This window comes from Hoplias malabaricus, chromosome 2 (assembly GCF_029633855.1).
Source record: "Hoplias malabaricus isolate fHopMal1 chromosome 2, fHopMal1.hap1, whole genome shotgun sequence".
NCBI classification, from domain to species: Eukaryota; Metazoa; Chordata; class Actinopteri; order Characiformes; family Erythrinidae; genus Hoplias; species Hoplias malabaricus.
Window position 1 is genome coordinate 42,320,032 of NC_089801.1, and position 23,915 is coordinate 42,343,946.

A 23,915-nucleotide genomic window follows, 5' to 3' on the forward strand; every position below is an offset into this window, starting at 1 on the left:
GAACCTGTCAAAGTGCCAAAACAGCAGCTAGTTCTGCATTTTAATCCATGCTTTTGATGTTTCTGAAATGCTGTGTCTAATGCTGTCATGTATATATCCATGTATGCAGGTTTTTGACTAGCCAAATATGAATTTATTGCAATATTCAAGTAAACTACAGGTAAATTACAGTCATACACAGTTCCATAGCTAAGATAGATAGATAGATAACACTAATCTTATGAGCTAATATGTTAAAGCTGTTCTATATTTAGCTCATTCAAATATGAATGAAATTTTTTGTGCAGTGCTCAGGTGTTCGGCAACTGGATTTTTGTCTTTGGAAAGCGAGTGTCTTGTGAGATTCAATTTTGTTCTCTTTAGAAAGGGTTTGCCCAGGGAGCGACTTTATAATGATCAGCGTTCCAGTGTAAATTTCTTTAAAAAAAAAAATCACATCTTCAGGAGCAGGTTCCTAAACTGAGGAGTGTTTTTAAAGCAATGTGTCAGAAATTCAAGGCTTGCCAATGTCCACAATGATTCTGGTGAAGAGCTTGTCCTTCTCGATCTTTACCACTCTGTAGCTCAGTGAGTTGATGCCATCACTGCCCATAGTTTCTCTTGTGTGAGCAATTTGATCAAACCTGTGAGGGAAAAAATCACTATTTATTCTGAAAATTAGGGCTGGTTCCGAAAATTCGGCTACTCATTTGTTGTTTAGATATTTGTTTTTTTAAATTTTGAGATTTGGATATTTGCTTTTTATAAATGTGTCTATCAATAAAGGCAGTGCTCCTCTCCACCTGTATTCAGCCTTGTTAACATAAAAATCCTGAAAAATAGCCAAAAACTGTCTAACACTGTATTACAACAGCCTACATACAATGAAGTGTGATGTAGCTACAATGCATTTGGTCAGCTTTACAACTAGAAATGTACATGTGACTCAGAGGGCCACCTTAGTTTGGTGTCATCACGTCTCTATTTCCTGTGCCTATCGTTTCAAATTAAAAGCCCTTTGTTGTGTACACTGCTTGGTTCCATGGATTTGCATCATTTTTCCAATACCCGATTCAAGTATCAGATCGGTATTTATGTCTGACTGAGTAAGTATGTGTGAGAATATGAATGAATGAGTGAGTATAAATGCGAGTGAATACATTTGAATGTCAATGAATGAGTGAGTTTCAAGCCAGATTTAAAAATAAATAAATAAAACAGTTGAACCAGTTGTTATAGAATATAAATCTAATGTAAATATAATTTGTATACAATTAGGTTATGTTAATTTTAGGTGGTTCAAAGCAGCAACTGATAAAATGTTGGAAGTGTGTATTTGTGAGGTTTACCTCTTGGGGTTTGGTTCATTCAGTCTGTCTCTTTCATGTCGAAGCATTTTACAGCGTCCAATTACAGCATCAGGACGAGAAATACTCATTCCTCGAAATGACAGCCTTCATAAGACAAACAAATGTAAGTAAACATTTCATTATTTAATACACCTCATTAAAATAAAATTTAATTCCCTTTATCATTTCTGAGACTATGCAGGACACCTGTGTGTGTCAGGGACGTGGGGTGCGGACTGACGTAGGTGGACGCAAACGCTAAGAACACAGACTTTATTCAACAGGAAATAAACGAAACAAACATTGACGAACTAGAGGACAAACACTAAGCGGGGAAAGAACAAGACTGAGAACGAGAATCGGGAACAAACAGTACGAAGGGCAATACAATCCAAAGAACAACTGAACGAAACATTACAGAGAACAAGTGATATAGCAAACCATATGAAGAACAATGCGAACATTACAAAGAACAATGAACGACAACAGGAAGTGATGGAAGGGGACTTAAATACTCAACATAGACGAGACGCACCTGGACAGATAACGAGGAGGACGGGTTAACACATGACACAGACGAGAAGGCGGAACAAAGGCGGGACAAGGGCGGAGACAAGAACATAAACAAAACATAGCCATGTGCTAAAAGAGCACATGACCGGGGAAAACAGAGGTGACGAGACGAGGGCGTGACAGATGCCCCCCCCCTGAACGCTCAACTCCCGGGGCGCGTACACCTAAACCCCCCAGGAGCTGGCACAGGAGAGAGCACGGAAAACAAGACAGACTAAGACAAGACAAGGAACCATGGGGGACAGGACTCAGGACAGGACGGGAACAGACAAAGGAAATGGAGCTGGGAACATGACATGAGACTGACAAAGGGGGGCAACAAGAGACTGGAAAGGAGACGGGACAGGTGACGGAATGGAGAACTGGGAATGGACAGGGGACTGGACATGAGACAAGACAGAGGGTTGAAACGGGGACTTGACCGGAGACGGGACTTGAGACTGGACAGGGGGTTGAAACAGAGACTGGACTTGAGACAAGACAGGTGATTGAACGCGGGATGGATACGGGGACTTGACATGTTTGGGGACAGAGGACTGGACATGATTAACAGGGGACTGGACAGGAGACGGGACAGAGGGTTGAAACAGGGACTGGACTGGGGGCAAGACAGGTGATTGAACATTGGACGGACACGGGGACTGGACTGGACTAGGCAGGCGAACAGGGACCAAGACATTCAGGGGGACAGACACGAATACAGTGACAGGGACTGGGACAGAGACAAAGGCAGACACGGGCACAGGGACAAGGACAGAGACAGGAACCAAAAGAACAGGTGGGTGCCCAGGACTGGCAAATGTTTGTGGGGCAGTCTGAGGAACCAGCCTGGGCACAGTTCTAGGGATCGGCCCCGAAGTCCTTGGGGCCGTCCCACGGGTACGATCAGGAACGGCCGGAGCCACCATCACGGATGCCGGAACGTCCGTAGCCACAGTCACAGGGGCAGAAACGGCCGTAGCCACAGTCACAGGGGCAGAAACGGCCGTAGCCACAGTCACAGGGGCAGTCACGGCCGAGGCCACAGTCACAGGGGCAGAAACAGCCGAGGCCACAGTCACAGGGGCAGAAACGGCCGTGGCCACAGTCACAGGGGCAGAAACGGCCGTGGCCACAGTCACAGGGGCAGAAACGGCCTTAGCCACAATCACGGGGGTAGAAACGGCCGTGGCCACAGTCACAGGGGCAGAAACGGCAGAGGGAGCCGCCATTACGAAGACAGGAGGCCCTGTGATGACGTCCACGGAGGCAGGGGACCCTGCGACGATGTCCACGGAGGCAGGGGACCCTTCGACGACGTCCATGGAGGCAGGGGAACCTGCGACGACGTCCACGGAGGCAGGGGGACCTGCGACCACGTCCACGGAGGCAGAGGGACCTGCGACGACATCCACGGAGCCAGGGGAACCTGCGACGTTGTCCACGGAGGCAGGGGAACCTGCGACGTCGTCCACGGAGGCAGGGGAACCTGCGACGTCGTCCACGGAGGCAGGGGAACCTGCGATGTCGTCCACGGAAACAGGAGCGGCTGGAAGTGCCGCGCTCACGGAGACTGGAGAGGCGGGCGCCGTGCTCATGGAGACTGGAGAGGCGGGCGCCACACTCACGGAGACAGGCGCTGCTGGAGACGCCGCTTTCACAGGGACAGGCGCGGCTGGAGGCGTCGCTTTCACGAAGACAGGCGCGGCTGTAGGCGCCGCTTTCACGAAGATAGGCGCGGCTGGAGACGCCGCTCTCACAGGGACAGGCATGGCTGGAGACGCCGCTTTCACGAAGACAGGCGCGGCTGGAGGCGCTGCTTTCACAAAGACAGGCGCGGCTGGAGGCGCCGCTTTCATGAAGACAGGAGCGGCTGGAGGCGCCGCTCTCACGGGAACAGAAGCGGCTGGTTTCACCGCCTTTCCGGAGACAGGAACTGAGACGTCCACCGAGGCAGGGGCTCGTGCTGCTCGCCGAGCACGAGCACGAGTTGTAGATTTAGCGGGTTTAGGGGCACTGATGGGGGCACTCTCGAGGGACTTCTTTGACCATAGTTCCCCCGGAGATGCGCCCCTGTTAGCCTCATCTCCCATGTCCAGTGATTTGAGGCTAACAGCCCCTACCCATAACCCCCCCCCAAAAATCTCCCCGGACCTGAGGGGGTTATCCTCGCAAGCAGGGGTAACTGCAGAGACGTCCTCGGGAGCAGGGGTACCTGCAGAGCCGTGCTCAATAGCTGGGGTTCCTGCAGAAACGTCCTTGGAAGCAGGGGTTCCTGCAGAGCCATCCTCGGGAGCTGAATGGGAGAATCTCTCCGTAAAGAGTTCAAAAAATGTCTCTGCATCGATGTCATGAGATCTCTCCTTAATTACGGCTTCAGCCCACCGTAACGCCTCTCCTCTAAGGAGAGATTTCATGAACATGACTTGGACTAGAGCAGGAGGAGGAGGACCGGTTAAATATTCAAAATAGTCCATGCATTGGAATATAAAACCTTTCCAATTGGGACCTCCTTCATATTCCGCTGGAACTCCGAGATAAGACTGTAAAGCGAGAGGTTGATCACCAACCCTTACAGCCAGTATATCCTCTGCCATTTTTATGTTCCTCTCTGGGAGAATGTCCGTGTTAGCTGCGTCCTTTTGGTCGTTCATTCTGTCAGGGACGTGGGGTGCGGACTGACGTAGGCGGACGCAAACGCTAAGAACACAGACTTTATTCAACAGGAAATAAACGAAACAAACATTGACGAACTAGAGGACAAACACTAAGCGGGGAAAGAACAAGACTGAGAACGAGAATCGGGAACAAACAGTACGAAGGGCAATACAATCCAAAGAACAACTGAACGAAACATTACCGAGAACAAGTGATATAGCAAACCATATGAAGAACAATGCGAACATTACAAAGAACAATGAACGACAACAGGAAGTGATGGAAGGGGACTTAAATACTCAACATAGGCGAGACGCACCTGGACAGATAACGAGGAGGACGGGTTAACACATGACACAGACGAGAAGGCGGAACAAAGGCGGGACAAGGGCGGAGACAAGAACATAAACAAAACATAGCCATGTGCTAAAAGAGCACATGACCGGGGAAAACAGAGGTGACGAGACGAGGGCGTGACAGTGTATCTCTGTGTGATGCGTTGCTGAGCTGCCAAGGACTAAATGAGGAGAAACATTCAGGATGTTTTTGACAGCCACAGTGTAAAACTAAGAAAGAAAATGTTGCACAACTTCAAAACATGACTGACCTGACTCACTACATCTGTGTTAAAGAACGATATCTATATAAATCAGATTATTTCTCATGGATATTATATTAATCTGCTGTTTTCTTGCCTGTTGTAGATGTCATCGTCTTCGCCACCCCAGCCCCAGTAGTTGTTGGGAAAACCATTGATTTTCAGAAACTGCTCTTTACTCATTGCACACGCACCACCAAAATACTGGTTATAGGGCAGTCTGTGTTCACAAAAACAATACAGAACAAATATCACTTTAAAACAACATTTATGCATTCATTTGTTCATTCATTCTTCTTTTATATGTATTTCATAGAGATCAAGGCTACAGTTAGTCTGGAGCCTACCTGGAATCATTGGGTACACAACAGGATTACAACCTGGATAGAGCACCACACACTAACCCAGTCACTCAAACATTCAAACCTCTGCACAGTTTCACATACTCACTCACACACTCAGACCTGTGGACAATTTCATACACCCACCCAGTCACTCACACTTACATCTGTGGACAGTTTTCTGCACTTATACTCTCACTCACACACACCTGTGGAAAGTTGCCACACTCACACACTCACACTGTGAAGAGTTAATCCAATAGTGTCTTTTTTGTGTGTGTCTTACCGGTAGCCAAACTTGTCCATAGACACGGCAAGGTGGCGCGGCTGCTCAAAGCAGTGATAAAGGTTTCTGTCATCCAGAGGAATGAGGTCCACGTCACTGAACACAAAGCACTCATAATCATAATTTTTCAGAGCCTCAATGTAGCCAACATTCAGCAGCTTTGCTCGATTAAAGATGTCCTCACCATCCTACACACACACACACACAAACACACATAAACACACTCAATGTTGGAAGTACTTTTTAAAAATATACAGTTATGCTGTTGGTTTGAACTCAGAAATTCAAATTAAATCACTCTCTAGTTAATTAGATGCCCCAAGTTAAAATCTCTTGTTTATTCGAGGCCACAGAATAGACCACCCTTCTGCTTTCCCTAAGGATCAAGGTAGATTAGGGGATGACCCAATCACCCAACAAAATGACACAAAACACAACACATGGCCCTCCTCACAGCTGGAGATAATCTAATCAACAAGAGTGCAGACGATCAAGAGGCTTCATTGTGATCTCTCCCTATCTCTGTGAACAAGCCAAATCTTATAGGTTCCAACCTTAAAAACCTATTTTCCTCTGTTCAGTATGGAATGGATATCACAGACAAACACTGAGACTTCACTTGACGATTAAATTAACACCAACTACTATTCATAAAGTCAAAGGAGCATTAAGATCCTGAATAAATCTTTAGGAGCAACTGCGCCCTCACATGGAATGAGAACGTCCCCAAGCAGACGCCCTGAGATACAATACCACGCAAATACAAATAAGTCCTTTGTTCCTGCGCCTGCTTAGTTAACTATAAAATTCCTGTATATTTTTCTTTTGTATAATGATTAATCCTTTTTAATCAACGTTGTTTCACCTTACAAACCTTCTTATATTCTTGAGTCCCCGATGTAACCCACCTAGTTTGTAAGATGAATATGTTGTTTAATTTGTGTTTTACGGGCGATGCTTGGTCATAAAATTCCCCACAGAAAAAGTGAATCAATCTATTAAATATATTTAACTTATAATTCTTATCTTTTTATAAGATTAACGACCCATCAGTAATCTAAAACACGTGAATCTCATTCTGAAACCACATGAATTGAGAAGTCCTCTCTGCTCTCTAGTCCTCTCTAGTTAAATATACATGGTATTAAACAAAGAAATTGTTTATATGCTATCTGCAATGGACTGTGGAATTGTCCACCAAGAAACACGTTCTATTCCAATATCTTCCTTTTAAGAGAATTAATTAATCAGTACGAAATGTCTTGATCTGATCCCTGCTGGATTCCTGGGTGGATTCTTAGGAATAAGCTCCACCCTGAACCCCTCGGGCCAATCACCAGCGGCACTGCCAAACCCTCAGGATCCAGTTAAAGCATGGACTCCTCTCCTAGGAGGGACCTAGAGGACCCTAGATAGCCTCACTCAGAGAATGAATCTTCAGTAAGTCAGTTGTAAGTCAGTTCGGAGTCAGCAAGTCAGTTCTGTTCCAGCATGGAGAATCGACTTCAGGATTCATCTTCAGCGTACAAAGGCAACTCACTCCTCAGAGAAGCTCGACTCCACAAAAGAAAGCCTCAAAAAAGGAACTGACTCCATTTTAAGTACTTTTGAGTTAACTGATATTTGTTTTATTTTATTTTACTTTTCTTTGTTGCTCAAAAAAGCTTCCAGGTTTCAACTAATTGAAGGTTTGTAAACATTTTTGGTCAACCAAGTAGACTGCCCTAGATTAGTCCACAGATTAGAGATTATAAAATAATAAATGCGTGGCATTCATCCAGGACAACACGCCTCGAGTATCTCAATCCACCGCTTTGACTGTCAACGGCCACAGCCAGCCCAAGACGAGAACTTCCAGTGTCCCCAAGGTTTGAGGAATAAACTCCTCACCCACAGAATCCCGCTACACTTAGAGAACCCCAAGCAGAAGCAGGGCTGCTGCAGTGGTTTGTGCTGTATATGAATGAGCTCTGCATTTCGTGGTGACTGACGTCTCTCTGGCCGATCAGTGCTCTGCAGGGTTTACATGTCACCGTTTAGTATCTACTTGGCACTGTTGGAACCTGGAGTTAGCTGAGACTGAAAAGTTAGACTGTTCCAAGGACCAGGTACCAGATTTGGCCAGTGGAAAAGCAAAAGAGCCGTGCCAAGTCGAGTAGAGTCCTGTAGGTTCCATGCAGTGGAAAAGCACCATATGTACGCCTGCACTGGGTAATGTTGTAGTATGATATGATGAATGTGTTATTAATATCTAATAAGAAATTGTGACTTTCCGAGAGTATTTTAAATACCCAAACTTGTCTCAGAGACATCTCCTCCACAGCAGTCAGATTGTAATTTGAGATTAGCATCCAGAGCAAGCTCATAAAACATCACTCTAGGACGTTTACGACCCAAGGTCCCAGGGTCAAGAGGAGAATCTCTGCAAAATGCAGAGAGATGCACAGACTCAAACTTGATTAAAACTGTTTTCTCACACATTTTGAAACATTGTTAAACAAAACAATCACAAACCTTAATTCCCATTGGTTTAAAACAATTTGAAGTTACATATGTGCACAACAGTTTGAAATTAATGCCGTTTTGACAATCAAAATAGGTGGAACTAATTTACATGTGTTTAAAGTCATTTTTGTTTTATATGAATTTATGTAGAACCAAGGTAGCCACATAATATGTGTTTAGTTGGTTAATAATTATATAGAACATGGTTGTCTTTTTCTTAATGATATTACTTTGTGTTAACATATAATCTTTTATATTGCAAAGTATGATTCAGAATCCTGGGATACTCACTCACCAGGGATGGTCAAGTCTTTGTCTTGTCAAGTGTCATAAATTCTATGTGATGCCACTCCCAAGGTACAGGAAACAGCCAATCAGGAGCAAGAAAAGCTCCAATTCTCCTTCATTGAGGACGAATCAGGAATTCGGGTTAAAAACCTGTGGCGCCAAATAAAACGGGCTTTTGGGCTTCTTCCCCTTTTTCACCGCTGGTCGACTCTTCACTTCAAGGCTCCAGAAACTTGGGGCGTTTCCTCTTTTAGCCTTTTTCAAGGCTAAAGAGTAAAATGACCCGGGATTTTTGAAATGACTCTGCAGGCGTCAGACTCATGGCTTTCTTAAACAGCCTTGGGCCTTTAAAGCGTGGTCCAGATAGAAACTACAGATTAAGAAAAGCTATAGTTTAACCCTAGCAAAATTTCAACGCCACACCCAGAGCCTGAAGGAAACCTTAGACCTCTGACCCTCAAAAGGACGACATCGCCTCCGGACCAGCATCGACGAAGAAGACAGCCGCATGCACCCTCAGAATGACCTTCTGAGATGAGGAGAAACCTGCCCAGGAGATCAGCGACGATGAAGAATCCCCACAGAGACCTTCAGAACGCCACCAGCTCCGATGGCTGCGTTTGAAAACCTCGGGAGAAAAGGAATGCCCGCGGCTGCAACCTACAAGGCCCGCGTCTGCAATTCTCCAGGAAGACGTGCCGGAAGCGACATGCTCCCTGTCCATCTCTGGATACGTAAGGTCACATGGTCTCATGTCTCTCATGGCTCATGGGTTGGTACTGAAATGCTTGCTGGGATAAACAATAGCCTTTCTTAGAACTTAGGGTAATAATTATCATAGAGAAATTCCCTCATATATTAATCTCCCTGTTCCCTCATATATCGCTGTAATCCATTTCATTATATGAATGTCTAATCAATATTCATTATTTGATATTACAATTAATAAACCACTTGTGTGATAAAACCAATCCTTGATTATTTGATTGTGTGTGCACCTTTCTTGTTTGGAATTCTAGTTCAGATTCCATTTCAGAGTCAAGAACCCACAGCTGGTCAATGAGCATAATTCATTAATAATAGTTATTTCTAGCTAATTCTGCTGTATAATATGTGAAGATGGCCTTCTTGTCTGAGCTGAAAATTAGATAGTTAAAGAAACTACATATTATTTAATGGCTCCCAAACATGGAGCTTAGCAAAATGAATTAAATAATTAATTATTAATAAAAATAATTAATTATCATTGACTCCGCTATTTAGTGCTAATGTCACAGCAACATGTGCATACTATTTCCACTACAATGTTCCATTTTTGTTCCTGTCCAGGTTTTGTTCTAATTCATGTCTCCACCATTTCTGCTCATGTTTGTTTTCAGATTATGTTTAGTGTTTATTTTTCTCTGCCTCCCTATGTACTATGATTGGGCAGAGGGATGGATCTCAGGCCAAAATGCCAACAGAGCAGTTCTCAAAGAGAATATACTGCTCCTGAAGTATACATTATTCTTAGGATTAGGGTTAATATATGATTTAGGAGTTAGTGTAAGTTTAGACTCAAATAAATCCAGGGTTCTGGTTTAGGATTAGAGTAAGAGGTTTAGGTCAGTAGTGCGTATGGATAAGGTAATTGTCCACAAAATGAAAAGTCTTTGTAATGGCCCCACCAGCATGCAAGGAAAAAACCTTGTTGCTGTGTGTTTGTGTTTTACATAAAAGAACATTTCAATGCAAAACAATTTCGATTTTGGACTGAGGCTAATGTCACTAACAAGCAGTGGAAGCTTGCATACCCAATTAGCATGGTGCTAATTACATACACAATATTCTCAAATTGCATGGAGATGTTTACTGATATAAAGCACATTTCTTTATGCAGGTTCTTTGTAGCACAGTTTTAAACATGAATAAGTGAATTATCATTTTGATCCCATGCATTAAGAACCCAATTACTGTGTTTTTAAGATTGGTTTACCCCACTCTTCATATAGAAACTCTTCACTGAGTATATCATGCATAAACACAATATGATTCTTAACAGGTTTTGTCAGTTACAGTTATTCAAGCGTGAATCGACGTCTGTGGTGTAGTTCCTCTAAGAAACACCTGGAGTCTAGCTCAGTATTGCATAACCATGAGTGGTTATAATGATATAAGCTCCATGAACTTAGGGCCTCTCTTCCACACAACAGCAGTACTCTGTAGACACCCCTTTAATTAGTGATACCAACTATTTAAAGATGCACAGATGTGTTATCTCTATAGAAAAACATCAACAGAGCAGCTGCCCATGAGTGTAAGCATAGCTTGCAATTCCAATGTGACAGCTAGAGGAATATAAAAACCCTCCAGGTTGGTGTGTTTAGCAGTGAAATTGATGCATTTGCATGCTCATTTTCCTTAAGGACACACTTGAACAAGAAAAACATCTCTCTCACACATGCACACAGAACCACACGAAACAAACACCTGTCTTTCAAACACAGATGTTCAGATGTTATGATAAATTATCTCATAATCATCTTTCTAAATACTTTACAAATATCATAACTACTGCCTCATTGTTTCCACACTTACTGTCTGCTGAATGAATTTGTGCATTCACAGGAAAAAGATGGAACCAGGGCAGATTATAAATGAGGGAGTAAGAGTGTGAAAGCAAGCAAGGGAAATAGTGATAAAGAAAGAAGAGGGAGGATCTGTGCCGGTCGTGTAAACATTGCTTTTGCTATCATAAGAGTGTAGCATTGGAATGTCTGAGAGTTTAACTCCCTCCAACTCAACCTAACAAACACACACAACAGACAACACTAACTGCTCTTCATTAGCTCAACACGCTCCTCTGAGAACACTAACAGTTGGTTCTGTGTGTGTGTGTGTTACCTGCTGGATGACATACACTGTGTATTCCAGCTGCTGTCTCTGCAGTACAGGGTGAAGGTTATAGAGCCAATATTCCAGATGCTGCTCTCTGTGTCTGAAGGGGATGATGATCGCCACCTTGTGGAGGGACACACATTCGCGAGGTTTGTATCGCCCGCCATCTGAGAGCTGTGGGTTATGCTTTACCTCGGTCAGATTCACCTTCTGGGAAAAGTCCACTCTTACTGCACCCACTAAAGGTAGAAAACACACACAAATATATGACATTGCTGTCCAAAGAAAAATGTTTACCTCCAAAATTAAATTTCAGTGAAAGTAGGGTTGGGCGGTATAACGATAATAACATATACCGTGGTATTTAAAAATGTGGATTATATCTTAAAATGAGGGCTGTATTTATGACGTCTGTGTGATATCGAATTTCTGTTCTGTGTATTTAAAAGTTGGCTAAAATGTTCATGTTCATTTAAGAGCTTTAAACAGACAGAAAGCTGATTTTCAGCTAAATTGATATTCTTATTCTGCAGATTTAGTTTGAAACTTCCAGTTCCACATTAAATATGCAGCAGTTTCAGAAGCTAGGTTGTACCTGCTTCACCATTTAAGGTGGAATGTTTTTGGAAATTTACAGCTAACTACTTCAGCTATTAGATGTAGATGTATTCTTCTTGTTTGGATGCAAAGGGCCATAGCCCACCGAAACTACATTAAATTCATATAATCCACTGGATGGTCATTATCTTTAAAGAGAAAACATTGACATTTGTGGGTTTCATGCACTGCACAGCGTCTCGCTGGTGATTCACAAGTGACTCAAAAAATCTGTATTTGAAGTGCCATGTCACCCTCGCACATCAACCAAGCCCCACTTTCCCAGGAAGAACTGAGACCCCCACCCCTAGGCAACACAGAGGGAAAGGGGAAGTGTGTGAAATGTGATTCAGCCTCAGACACAGATTTCCAGAAGTGTGTTTGCATGTATGACAGGAAGTGTTTGAGTTTGTGTGTCTGAAATTCAATCTGCAGCAGTGAATACTTCCTCTCTCTCTTTCTTTGTCTTTCTCTATCTCTCTTTTATAGATGAACTACTCAGAATTCTCAGCTAGGCCCCGTTTCCTCAGATTGCACCCCCACCTCCCACCCCCAACATATGACCCCAGTTTCCTATAGTGAGACACCACCAAAATGAAAACAGAAGAAAGCATACAAACGTAGTGCTAAAACAGTCATAACCAAACCCATGCCATCATTCTAATTGTTTATTGATCGAGACCCAATCCCTCTAGTGTGTTGTTACTTATCTACTGCTATTTATCCAATAATATCTGCTTTTAGTGTTCAGACTCTGTTAGAATATACTGGCTAATATTCTATAACCTAATGTTAGCACACTGGGTAATTCACTGTTGTCGTGTCCAAACCCAGACAAGAAGAATATATTGGCCCACTGCCTTTGAAAAGGTCTGTACCCAACTGAGTGTAGGCCTCTGCTGATCCACCATTGGACCACTTAGATAGGTGTGCTGTGTATAAGATCTAACTACTTTTAACCTCACAGTCTTTTATTCACGAAAATAAATTAATCCAAATAATACCAACAACTATGAGAGATACAATAATGAATAGGCCTCATGTAAAATATTTATTCTGAAAATGTTAGTATTGTGCTGGATTAAAATTATTTACTAATCTCATTTACAAAGAACAACAAGAGAAGTTAATGAAGGAAAAATCTGAAAATTGGACTGTGAATGTAAAAGGGCCAAAATGTGACATGTTGTCTAAAATTCTGTTTAATGACAAGTGGTCCGCCCAGAATACGCTGTGCAAAACGCCAATGGAGCTTCAAATTTATTTTCTCAGTAGACCACAGGGAACAAGCTAGCATAGCTATTTAATGCTTCAGTCACTGTGAACTCAGAGCTTTACACTGAATTTTAAAAAAGTGAAAGTGTCCATAAATAACTGGACATGAAATCCACTTGAAATGAAGTGCACTTACTCACCTAAAAGTGGGGACACCTCTGGACATCTCTCGAGTTCCTGCTGATCAGTAGTAGTAGCGACAGTAGTAGCTATACGTGTATTCATTCTAACGCTTGCGCCCCGGGGTTGCGGTATCCTGTGCACGTGCCTGTGACGGTGCGCGTGATCACTCTCGGTCCCCGTGTCCCTCAGGCAGAACACCAGCATAATGGAAATGTGGAGCGCGCACAGGACCACTACGAGGGAGCACGTCCTATAGAGCAGGGAGCAGCTTGAGCGAGGATCCATCTGTGCGCGAGGTCACCTCAGAGAAAACAAAAACAAAAGGAAAACACGCGGAAAGTTAGTCTGGGTATGAGTTCAGAAAGCGCGTAGCGAGTGGAAGTGTGTGGAGCTCCATCTCGCGCGACTGCACGAGTACAGCGCGAGAGGCCCTTCAGGCTTTCGTGCACGGGATGTGGTTTTGAGGGGTGGAGTGTGTGTAAAAATGTATGGGTGTATGTGTGTGAGAAAAGCACAGCGGGGCGTGTAGTGTCTCTTGTCTTCTTTTTAATATATTAATCAACGTATTAATACATTTTTTATTGCACATAAGCATAAAATGAGACAAAGGGAAATGTATGACACAGGAGTGATACAGTATGGTTATGCCCATCTGGCAAATCTGAGCAGTTTTTTACATATATCTCCACTGAAACGCGACCATAGAGGTCTTTATTTCAGAACACACACTTTACCCACAGGAGACTTGGGCTAAACTTTTTTCGTCTTTTCATCAGATCTCATTTTTGTCTAGGAGAAACTATTGAGACATCAAAAAGATCTCATTTCAAACGTTCTTTCCTCCGGGAAAATAAAAGTTAAAGAAACCCAGTAAACGTTTAGCCGTTGATTCAACGTTGAAATAACGTACTTGACCGTCGTCTAATCAACGTTTTTTTAAGGTTGAAAATGAAAGTTGAAAAGACGTCCAAACACAGACGTTGAAAAGACGACTAAAAAAGTCATATTAAAAACGTCCTTTTAAAGCCGTTATTTCAACGTTGAAATCTAAATGTCATTCAATAAACACTGGATTCAAGTTGAAAAGACATCCAAACATAAACTTTGAAAAGACGAGTAACAGAGTCACATTACAAATGTACTTTCAAAATACAGTAGGTTCCATTAAGAATTTAATGGTTCAGACTGGTTTTTAATGGTGTCTACATTTAATAGTTTCCATCATGTAACCCATTAGCACTTAATGGTTCCTAATTGTTTAACCATTATTTCTTTAATAGTTTCCATTATGTAACACTTCTATTAGTATTAGTAACTGTCAGTTCAGAATCCTGGTTGGAAAAAAACATTAAAACCAAAATATTTATAAACATATTTGCAAATTTTTGTAATTAGCCCAAAAATATGTGACTCAATATGGCATACAATTACATGTATAAATGTATTTAATATATATATATTTAATGAAAAAATAAAAAAAATTATATTCTGTATTCGATTATACATGTAAATGAAACAAAATGTTCATCCTAAGAAAATGAAGTACAGATTTGAACAAAGTACAGAGTGTATAAAAACTTGTCACTGGGGCTGTACCTCTTTTAGGCAAAATACAATACCTTTCAGTGTTATTTTATGTAGTCATGTTTTTGTACTAGTTAATATACTTGGAACCATAAGGAGCTAAAATGTATCATTAACATTAGCTTTATATACACCACCCCAGTGACAAACCATTTTGTACCCTGTGGTGACTAGTGTACCAGAATTATTAACACAAATATTCATAATGACTTTCTATGCTGTTTATTTAGTTATAAACATGCACAATATAGCTTCAGTTAAAAAACATAAATGTCAATAGAAGTCTATGAAATTGCAAACGTAAATGGAATTATTGAATTGTAATTTTGATATAAAACTTGCATGTATGAAAGTGAAATTTAAATTCAAAATTGTATTGCCATTTTGCATATTACATTTTCATTTTTATTTTAATACTGATAAGCTTCCATAATCAACAGTGTACAAAATCAAAAATATAGCAATTTTTAAATTAATAAAAATCCACTTGAAGAGGAAATGCGCAAAACTGACATTTTAAAATATACATTACATTTTACATTTTTTTTTTACTGTTTAACCCAATACATTTAATTAATAAAAATATGACAGTGGAAGGAAAATTATTTCTTGTGTTTTCAGTACACATCTGGCAGTCATATACCACAGGTTATACTGTACATGTCCACGCACAGGCCAATGTGTTGTTTGAGTTTGGCAATAGTAAACTTTCTATGCAGGAATTGTGTGCATTGTTTCAGTGGAGGCATGAAAGCTTTAGTACAGGAGGTTGATCACTCGAGTCACACTCTGCAACTCCATGTTTAAAATGCATCTCTGGAGAATCATCATGGTGTTTTCAGGTGTGCAGGGTATTCAATTTTGAAGTCATGATACATACAGGAGTTTGTGAAGAAGGCCTCATCTACTGCACTATGACAGCAAACCTCAACTCAGCTTTCACCACACTCTGGCTTCCTCTGGAAACACCAGTTTCCCAGTCCTGATCTTTCAGGTGAATTATCAGATATAATGTTGTAGGTTCACCCTACAGAAAAACAGAAATAGACTTGGCATGACACACTAAGACATAATACTGACTTTCAGTTGACTATTTCAGTTGGTGTGACAACAGTTTACTTTATCATACTTAATGAAGGGTTCAGAGTTGTAAGTCAAGAAAAACGAGTTTATTCTTGAAGTCAATGCCTATACATCATGAAGAAAAATGCTTTAATAATAATCCCATACCTATTAATTATCAATATATCAATATCAATTTACATTGGTGCCCCCCTCTGGAGTTTGTTGTGTTCTTACTGTGTCTGTATGGGTTTCCTCTGTGTGCTCCTGGTTTCCTCCCATGATCCAAACATACATTGGCAAGTGGATTGGCTACTCAAAAGTGTCCACTGTGTGAGTGGGTGAGTGAATGTGTGGGTGTGTGGTACCCTGTGAAGGACTAGTGCCCTGTCTATGGTGTGTTCCCACCTTGCGCAGAGTGACTCCAGGTAGTATGTAAATATTTTGTACCCACCACAACGAACTGGACAAGCAGACAATGAATGAATACATGAATGAATGAAAGCACAGAAGCCACATTGATGCAATAATTGTTAAATTATTATTTAGGTCAAATAAGTCCTCTCTCATCTCAACGTCTCAATGTGGCGATGTAGCAGGTAGTGTCGCAGTCACGCACGTTGTGGGTTCGATTCCTGCTCCGGGTGACTGCCTGTGAGGAGTTTGGTGTCCGCGTGGGTTTACTCCGGGTGCTGCGGTTTCCTCCCACAGTCCAAAAACACATGTTGGTAGGTGTGGTAAGATTGGCGACTCCAAAGGTGTGAGTGAATGTGTGTGTGTCTGTGTTGCCCTGTGAAGGACTGGCGCCAAAATGTCCTGCCTTGCGCCAATGATTCCAGGTAGGCTTTGGACCCACCGCGACCCTGAATTGGATTACCCTGAATTGAAGCGGTTACAGATAATGAATGAATGAATGAATCAGACAATTGTAAAAACAAAGCAGAACACAATAGATGAAAGCTTCATTATAATAATCCAATAAATTATATCAATAGTGTTAAGTAGTTAAGACAATAGTGTAGCGCAAATAAGCTAGAATAAGGAAACCATATTAGACAAAAGAATATTAATAATGGTCTTACAGTAAAAAAACTAATATAAATCTAGTATTATGGTATTATAATAAAATTATAAATATTTTATATAATATTTTCAGAATTATAAAAGATACAATAATACTTATATGATGTTGGTTCCCTTGCCACCAGCACTGGGCATTTGGTGACAATGCTGTTGTTGCATCTGTTGACTTGCCTGATAAAATTACTGAAACCTTCAGATCTCTGCAACATTGAAAAGTGGCACACTTTTGCTTGAGTGATATATGCAAGGTGTGCTGGAGGATGGACAGTATTGACTCAAAACATGTATGCTTTCATTAATAATCTGTTCACAGCTTATAAGTTTTAAAATATTATTACTAATTCTACAATATAATAAAAAACATACTTGCATTAGTGTTCCCCACAACATTCATATAACTGACTTGTTTTCAACGCATTTCAGACGTCCACTGATGTTTAAACATCCAGGGACGTTCCTTATTTACTGGGAACACTGTGTAGTATTTCTACCTTTAAATTACAGCTTCTAAATGATTGTAATGTTCCACTGAGCTGTTATAAGGAGAATACACCGGCTCCTCCTGATTTACTGCACTAAGCAACTTCTGAATCACAGGGTGGAGGGCTCTCGCGAGAAACAGGTGGCGATAACATTTAACGGCACATAGCTCACAGGTGGATGGTTGCCTAGCTACAAGAAGAATCTAGTTCCGTATTTCCTTTACGGATATTATATGGCAGAGAGAGCAAGGAGGAGAGAGAGAGAGAGAATGAGCGGTCGTACAAGTGTTAATACAGTTTGTGTAGGTGGAACCCAAGCTTTTTTGAGGACATTGTTATAATGTGGTTTTGAGAGTTACTGATAAACGAGGCGAGTGGTAGCGCCTGCTTACTTTAGGGGGATTAGCTCAGTTTTTAACATTTGACATCGATTCTGGTAACACTTGCTTTACCGTCGGTTGCTGTGGTTTGATCTGCTTGTTAAGTTGTGACGTTGCTTGTTCAGTTGTGACGTCGTCCTTGTGAAACGTCACGTCCGGGTCCAAACTGCTGCTTGGTATAGACAAGTTAGTGATTTTGCTGCTAGATTTGGTGACTAGCGAATAATTAAGAAGAAAAGAAGAAAAAAAACGACCCTGCACAAAATCTAGCTACTGTCTTCACAAACCTTAGGTACTTTATATTAGATAATCGACAGTACAACTCGAACACCAGAGATGGAGCAACGGGAGACCCGGCTCTCTCTTCGCGGTACTTCGGCTCCCAGAGACGGAGCCGCAGCTCTCTCTCCCAGAGCAGGAGCACACAATCAGTCCGCACAACAGATCACACAGATCAGAATGAGCTGCAAATATGCAAAGAGTGTTGCCAAGTACATACTTGCTTCTTTTCACTTTTAATTTATTCCTTTTAATGAACCCCTGATCCAAGATTACATAATTGACTGAGATTTTCAGCTTTTTATTCAAACCATAAACCTGCTTTATGAATGTATGAGATGGGACCAAAGGCACGATTGGACCCAGAAATGGCAAAATGTTGTGCGTGGCGTCACACTTAACAAGCATATACCACCAGAGTTAAACGTTATGGTTGTATTAACATGGTCCATTGTGTAGTATGAGCGATATATGGGTTTTATCATGTAGTCAATATTATTTTATTCAATTACACATACAAACCGGATTCCAAAAAAGTTGGGACACAAAACAAATTGTGAATAAAAACTGAATGCAATGATGTGGAGATGGAAAATGTCAATTTTTTATTCGTAATAGAACAAAAGTTTAATCTGAGTAAATGTAAAATTTTAAAGGAAAAATATGTTGATTCATAATTTCACAGTGTCAACAAATCCCAAAAAAGTTGGGACAAGTAGCATTAACAGCTGTTAGACCAATTAATACTAATTAGGTCAATTGACAACATGATTGGGTATAAAAAGATCTTCTCAGAGTGTCAGTGTCTCTCTGAAGCCAAGATGGCAAGAGGATCACCAATTCCACCATTGTTGCGCAGAAAGATAGTGCAGCAATACCAGAATGGTGTTACCCAGCGTAAAATAGCAAAGACTTTTAAGTTATCATCATCAACCGTGCATTACATCATCAAAAAATTCAGAGAACCTGGAACAATTGCTGTGCGTAAGGGTCAAGGCCGTAAAACTCTACTGGATGCTCATGATCTCTGGGCCCTTAAACGTCACCGCACCTCAAACAGGAATGCCACTGTCAAGGAAATAACAGAATGGGCTCAGGAATACTTCCAGAAAGCATTGTCAGTGAACACAATCCACCGTGCCATCCGCCGTTCCCAGCTGAAACTCTACAGTGCAAAAAGGAAGCCATTTCTAAGCAAGCTCCACAAGCTCAGATGTTTGCACTGGGCTAGGGGTCTTTTAAAATGGAGTGTGGCAAAATGGAAGACTGTTCTGTGGTCAGATGAGTCACGATTTGAAGTTCTTTATGGAACACTGGGACGCCATGTCATCCGGATAAGGACAAGGATAACCCCCTAGTAACGCGATTTGGCAGTGAGTCAGACACCGTGGGTTTTCTTTCATCCTTCGTTAAGGCAAATATAAAACTGCTCCAATCATCAGTTTTACTGGCCTCCTATTCACCATCAAAGTCTGGTTCATAAAGATAGTTTTTAGCAGCTGTGGGTTTGAGGCTACTGATTTAGAGATAGACGGTGATGTTACTTCAGTAAATTAGAAAATTGTAAACTTGCACGTGTATTTTATTACCATTTTTTGGGGGGTGATATGGTACAGGTGTGGTGCGGAAATTCCCCTTTGTCTAAGGTGGGGAATGATAGAAAATTTTGAGAACCACTGCCCTAGTGCAATTAACTTTTACAGCACTGTACTAAAATTGGTAGGGAGGAGGGAAGGGGTGGTTTCCTACCCTCTTCCAAAAGTTTCATAGTGCAGTTTCTGCAGTGCTAAGCTGAGAATAGCAACGACAGAGGATCTATTCTCCATATTACAGGTCAGTGAAGCATCACAATGATTTTGAAGCTGTAATTTCAAGGAAAAAATATTACATAGTGTTCCTTTAAGCTCTCTGTTTTGTCTGCACAGTTGCAGACAGAGTATAGTTTGAATGATTTCTCCAATTCTGAGACACCTGTTTCTTAAGCAGACTACAGTTTAGATTTTCTGACTTTTTGCCTGATACCCATTGTAGATCACTTGACTAAATAATCGTCTTGTTTGTTTACTATGGGCCACCGTACCTGCATGTGTTTAGTGGCATCTGTGTGCTCAGGTTTTAATTATGTTACATCTAACCCTGTGAGTGGACCCTGCGAGTAACATGCCTTGTTGTTTCACTTTTAGGTTCCTGAATAAAACTTGCCTTTTATTCCAAAACTGTCTGATCATTGACTCAGAAGACAAAGAACTAATTTCTACACTCGTTTTTGTGTTTTGGACATGTACTGTATTGATTGTTGTTTTTTGGAATATTTCTTCTGGTTTTGACCTCGTTTGCTTTTAATAGATCTCCAACTGGCTCTCACCTTCGGTGAGTGATTTGTGACATCTAATCTAGATCTGTAAACTGTATATGATTGAATAATTACTGATTTCTCAAAAACAGCCAAATACTAAACGGTACAAATCATTTTTTTTTAATAACGGTTCTAAGAACTGAACGTGATTATTTACAGTCTTGAATTTACACAACAGTTGGTTAAAACAAAGTCGGCCTTTGGTTTCATTGGCTTCAGGCAGAGAAACACTATAGAAGCAAATCTGTCTCATCAGACTTTGAAATATTACCACCTTTGAATTTGTAGCACTGATTTTTTTTTTTTTTGCACTGAAATTATGCATCTGAATTTTGTTGCTTTTGAATTTAAGTCTTCAGATTTCCACCTCTGAATAGTTTGCTTCGCAATTTTGCATCTGAATATAATTGCTCTTCAATAGAACTCGTGAATTTTGAAGAACACATTTTCACTGTTATTATTCAAGGTTAATAAATTCAGATAAATCAAGCTTAAAAAAATTCAAACAATATATTTTGAAGTTGCTCAAATTTGATAGGCCAAATTCACGTGCCAAAATAAAGTAAAAAATTCAGATACACATTCGGGACACCAAGGATGAGCAATCAATTGTCTCCAGTCGAACCAACATCCAACCACAGGGCTGAAGTTGGCTACTTATTCACCAGTTTCTTATTTGTATTTTAGTCAAAGGTTGTAGTATGTTGGCTAGATGTATCCCTGCAGACTACAACTGATTTTAGATCCATATATCATAAGGATACCTCACAGTAGACATTTGTAACTGTAAAAATGTTCTAAAAACTTAATGATGACATATTTAAGTAAAACTAAAGGTTGTAGTATGTTAGTCAGACATGTCTCTGTAGACTACAACCAGTTTTAGATTCATATATCATAGGATTGTCTCACAGTAGCTATTTGTAATTTAAGAAATTAATAAAAATTTAAAAGAAGACACATTTTTAAAAAACTAAAGACTGTAGTTAGTTGGTCAGACGTGTCTCTGTTGACTACAACTGATTTTAGATTCGTATGTTACATGGATGTCTGAGACCATCAATGAATTTTATGAAAAAAAATTCATTTAAATTGAACAAAGACACATTTTCTGAAATATTAGTAGTAATTTGGTAAGGTGCCACAAATTTTTTTTTTTTTTTAATTGTAAGTAATATGGATGCTTCACAGTAACAGTTTATTTGCTATAAATTCACTACATGTATATGTTTACAATGTGTACATTGCTTAAAACTAAATATTCATATGCATAAATAAATAAAATTGAGAAGGTTGTTAAGGTTGACTATTGGTGTGTACCTCCCGTTTGTTGTACGTTAAATGTTGAGTCTTTTGAAGCATCACTAGCTCGCTGCTCATCTATGTGAATGGTTTACGTTTTTAAATAGGTTCCGCACTTTGCCGACGGTCCCTTAGCGCATTGGAGCGCCCACCGCAACCATTCCGGTTATTTTCACTAAATGTACTCCGCGAAATGGACATATGTGGTATTTTGGCAAAATATAATAACTGTAGTTTGTTCTCTGATCCTCGACGATTAAGAAAATGAAGTTTCAGAGATTTTAGGACGTTGCTTGTGAGCAGGGGGAGGGGCGAAACCAGAATATCCGCTGAATATCCAGTATAAACCTAACTTTACCGACCTTATTAAACGCAATACCTGAGGCGAGGTCAAAACCAGAAGAAATAGGCCAAATCAACAGAGCACATGTCCAAAAGACAAAAACGAGTATCAGGCAAAAATCAGGAAATAAAAACTGTAGCTTGTCTAAGAAACAGTTGTCTCAGAATTGCAGAAAACACTCAAACCGTACTCTGCAACTGTGTGGGAAAAAAACAGAGAGCTTAAAGGAACACTATGTAATTTTTACCTTGAAACTGCAGCTTCAGGATCATTGTGATGCTTCACTGACCTGTAATAGGGAGAATAGATCCTCTGTCGTTGCTTCTCTCAGCACTGCAGAAACTGCACTATGAAAGGTGCAGATTTTGGAGTGATTTTGGAGGTGGGTAGGGAACCACCCCTTCCCTCCTCCTCCATACCAATTTCAGTACAGAGCTATAAAAGTTAATTGCACTAGCGGGATCCCCAGCAGCAGAAAAATATCCCCCTAATCTCACCTAGTGTTTGAGTCAAAGGCTGTTATGCAAGTGTCCTGTGCCATTCTGAAAGTTTATGCTTTTCGTTGGCGTCTGCATCACTCTGCACTTATACCTCAAAACCACTAGGGCTGAATTTCAAATATCTTTTTTGTTAATATTTAGTTAAAATTATATAATAATAACATTTAGTATGAGTTAAAATTTCTGGACTTTTGAACATTGTTCGTCTGACTGCAGACCAATCACAGTCATTGTGGTCTAGATGTGTAGAGTTACATTTTGGAGAGGTACACGTCAGGCTATGTTGCCTACTGCACAGGTTCAACACAAGCATTAACTGGGTTTAATACTCAGGAGAGAGCGACCTCTGTTTGTTTGGAGGGGCAGCACAAAGACTGGGGAACCAAGAGTGACTCTAGAGTCTGTTAACTTGCAACGTGTTAAGCATGAGTCTTGTTACAAAAATGATAATAGGACATTAGAGCCATAGTACCTTATAGTACTTTTACATTCAATACTTAAGTACATTTGAAGGTAAATACTTTTGTACTTTTACTGAAGTAAAGATCTACAACAAGGACTTCTACTTTTACTGGAGTAATATTTTACATTGAGTATCTGTACTTTTACTCAAGTACATGGTTTGTGTACTTTGTCCACCACTGGTATCTGTGTTCTCCTTAATGCTGTTGTCACACAGCTCCAGGGACCTGGAGGTTGTGGGTTCAAGTCCCACTCTGGGTGACTGTGTGTGAGGAGATTGGTGTGTTCTCCTCACGGGTTGCCTCAGGGTTCTCCGGATCTCCGGATCCCACAGTCCCAAAGCACGTTGGTAGGTGGATTGGTGACTCAAAAAGTGTCCAAAGGTGTGATTGTGTGAGTGAATGTGTGTGTATACGTCGCCCTGTGAAGGACTGGGGTGTGTTCTTGCCTTGCGCTCATTGATTCCGGGTAGGCTCTGGACCCACCGCGACCCTGAACTGGATAAGCAGTTACAGACAATGAATGAATAAATGAATGAATGAATGCTGTTGTGGTTTGAGTTTATGCAGCATTCTTTTAATGTAGTGTTTTTTAAATGTATTTGTGTTCTCCTTAATGCTGTTGTGTTCTGAGTTTTTGTAAATATTTGTAAGC

At 40.9% G+C, this 23,915-nt stretch overlaps 1 protein-coding gene across 2 annotated transcripts; it reads right to left on the reverse strand.

The window, feature by feature from the left end:
• Nucleotides 1-95: 95 nt before the first annotated feature.
• LOC136686304 (beta-1,4-galactosyltransferase 1-like) lies at nucleotides 96-13,854 on the reverse strand. Of its 2 annotated transcripts, none has more exons than XM_066659988.1 (6): nucleotides 13,446-13,854; nucleotides 11,456-11,672; nucleotides 5,764-5,859; nucleotides 5,234-5,356; nucleotides 1,329-1,433; nucleotides 96-623 (listed from the first exon to the last, which is right to left on the reverse strand). In XM_066659988.1, the coding sequence occupies exons 1-6, from the start codon at nucleotides 13,711-13,713 to the stop codon at nucleotides 494-496; spliced, it is 939 nt and encodes a 312-aa protein (XP_066516085.1). In that variant the 5' UTR covers nucleotides 13,714-13,854; the 3' UTR covers nucleotides 96-493. The 2 variants fall into 2 exon arrangements, with proteins under 2 accessions (XP_066516085.1, XP_066516084.1); XM_066659987.1 differs by having other exon boundaries at nucleotides 5,764-5,951; nucleotides 11,440-11,672; nucleotides 13,446-13,853.
• Between the last annotated feature and the right edge of the window lie 10,061 nt (nucleotides 13,855-23,915).

Excerpts from the sequence above, each read along its gene's own strand:
- LOC136686304 (XM_066659987.1), bottom strand. The coding sequence starts at position 13,713 with ATGGATCCTCGCTCAAGCTGCTCCCTGCTCTATAGGACGTGCTCCCTC. Across the intron at positions 5,952-11,439 it reads CAGTGTATGTCATCCAGCAG|GATGGTGAGGACATCTTTAA; the intron begins GTAACACACACA and ends GTGTGTGTGTAG. Across the intron at positions 5,357-5,763 it reads ATGGACAAGTTTGGCTACCG|ACTGCCCTATAACCAGTATT; the intron begins GTAAGACACACA and ends TTGTGAACACAG.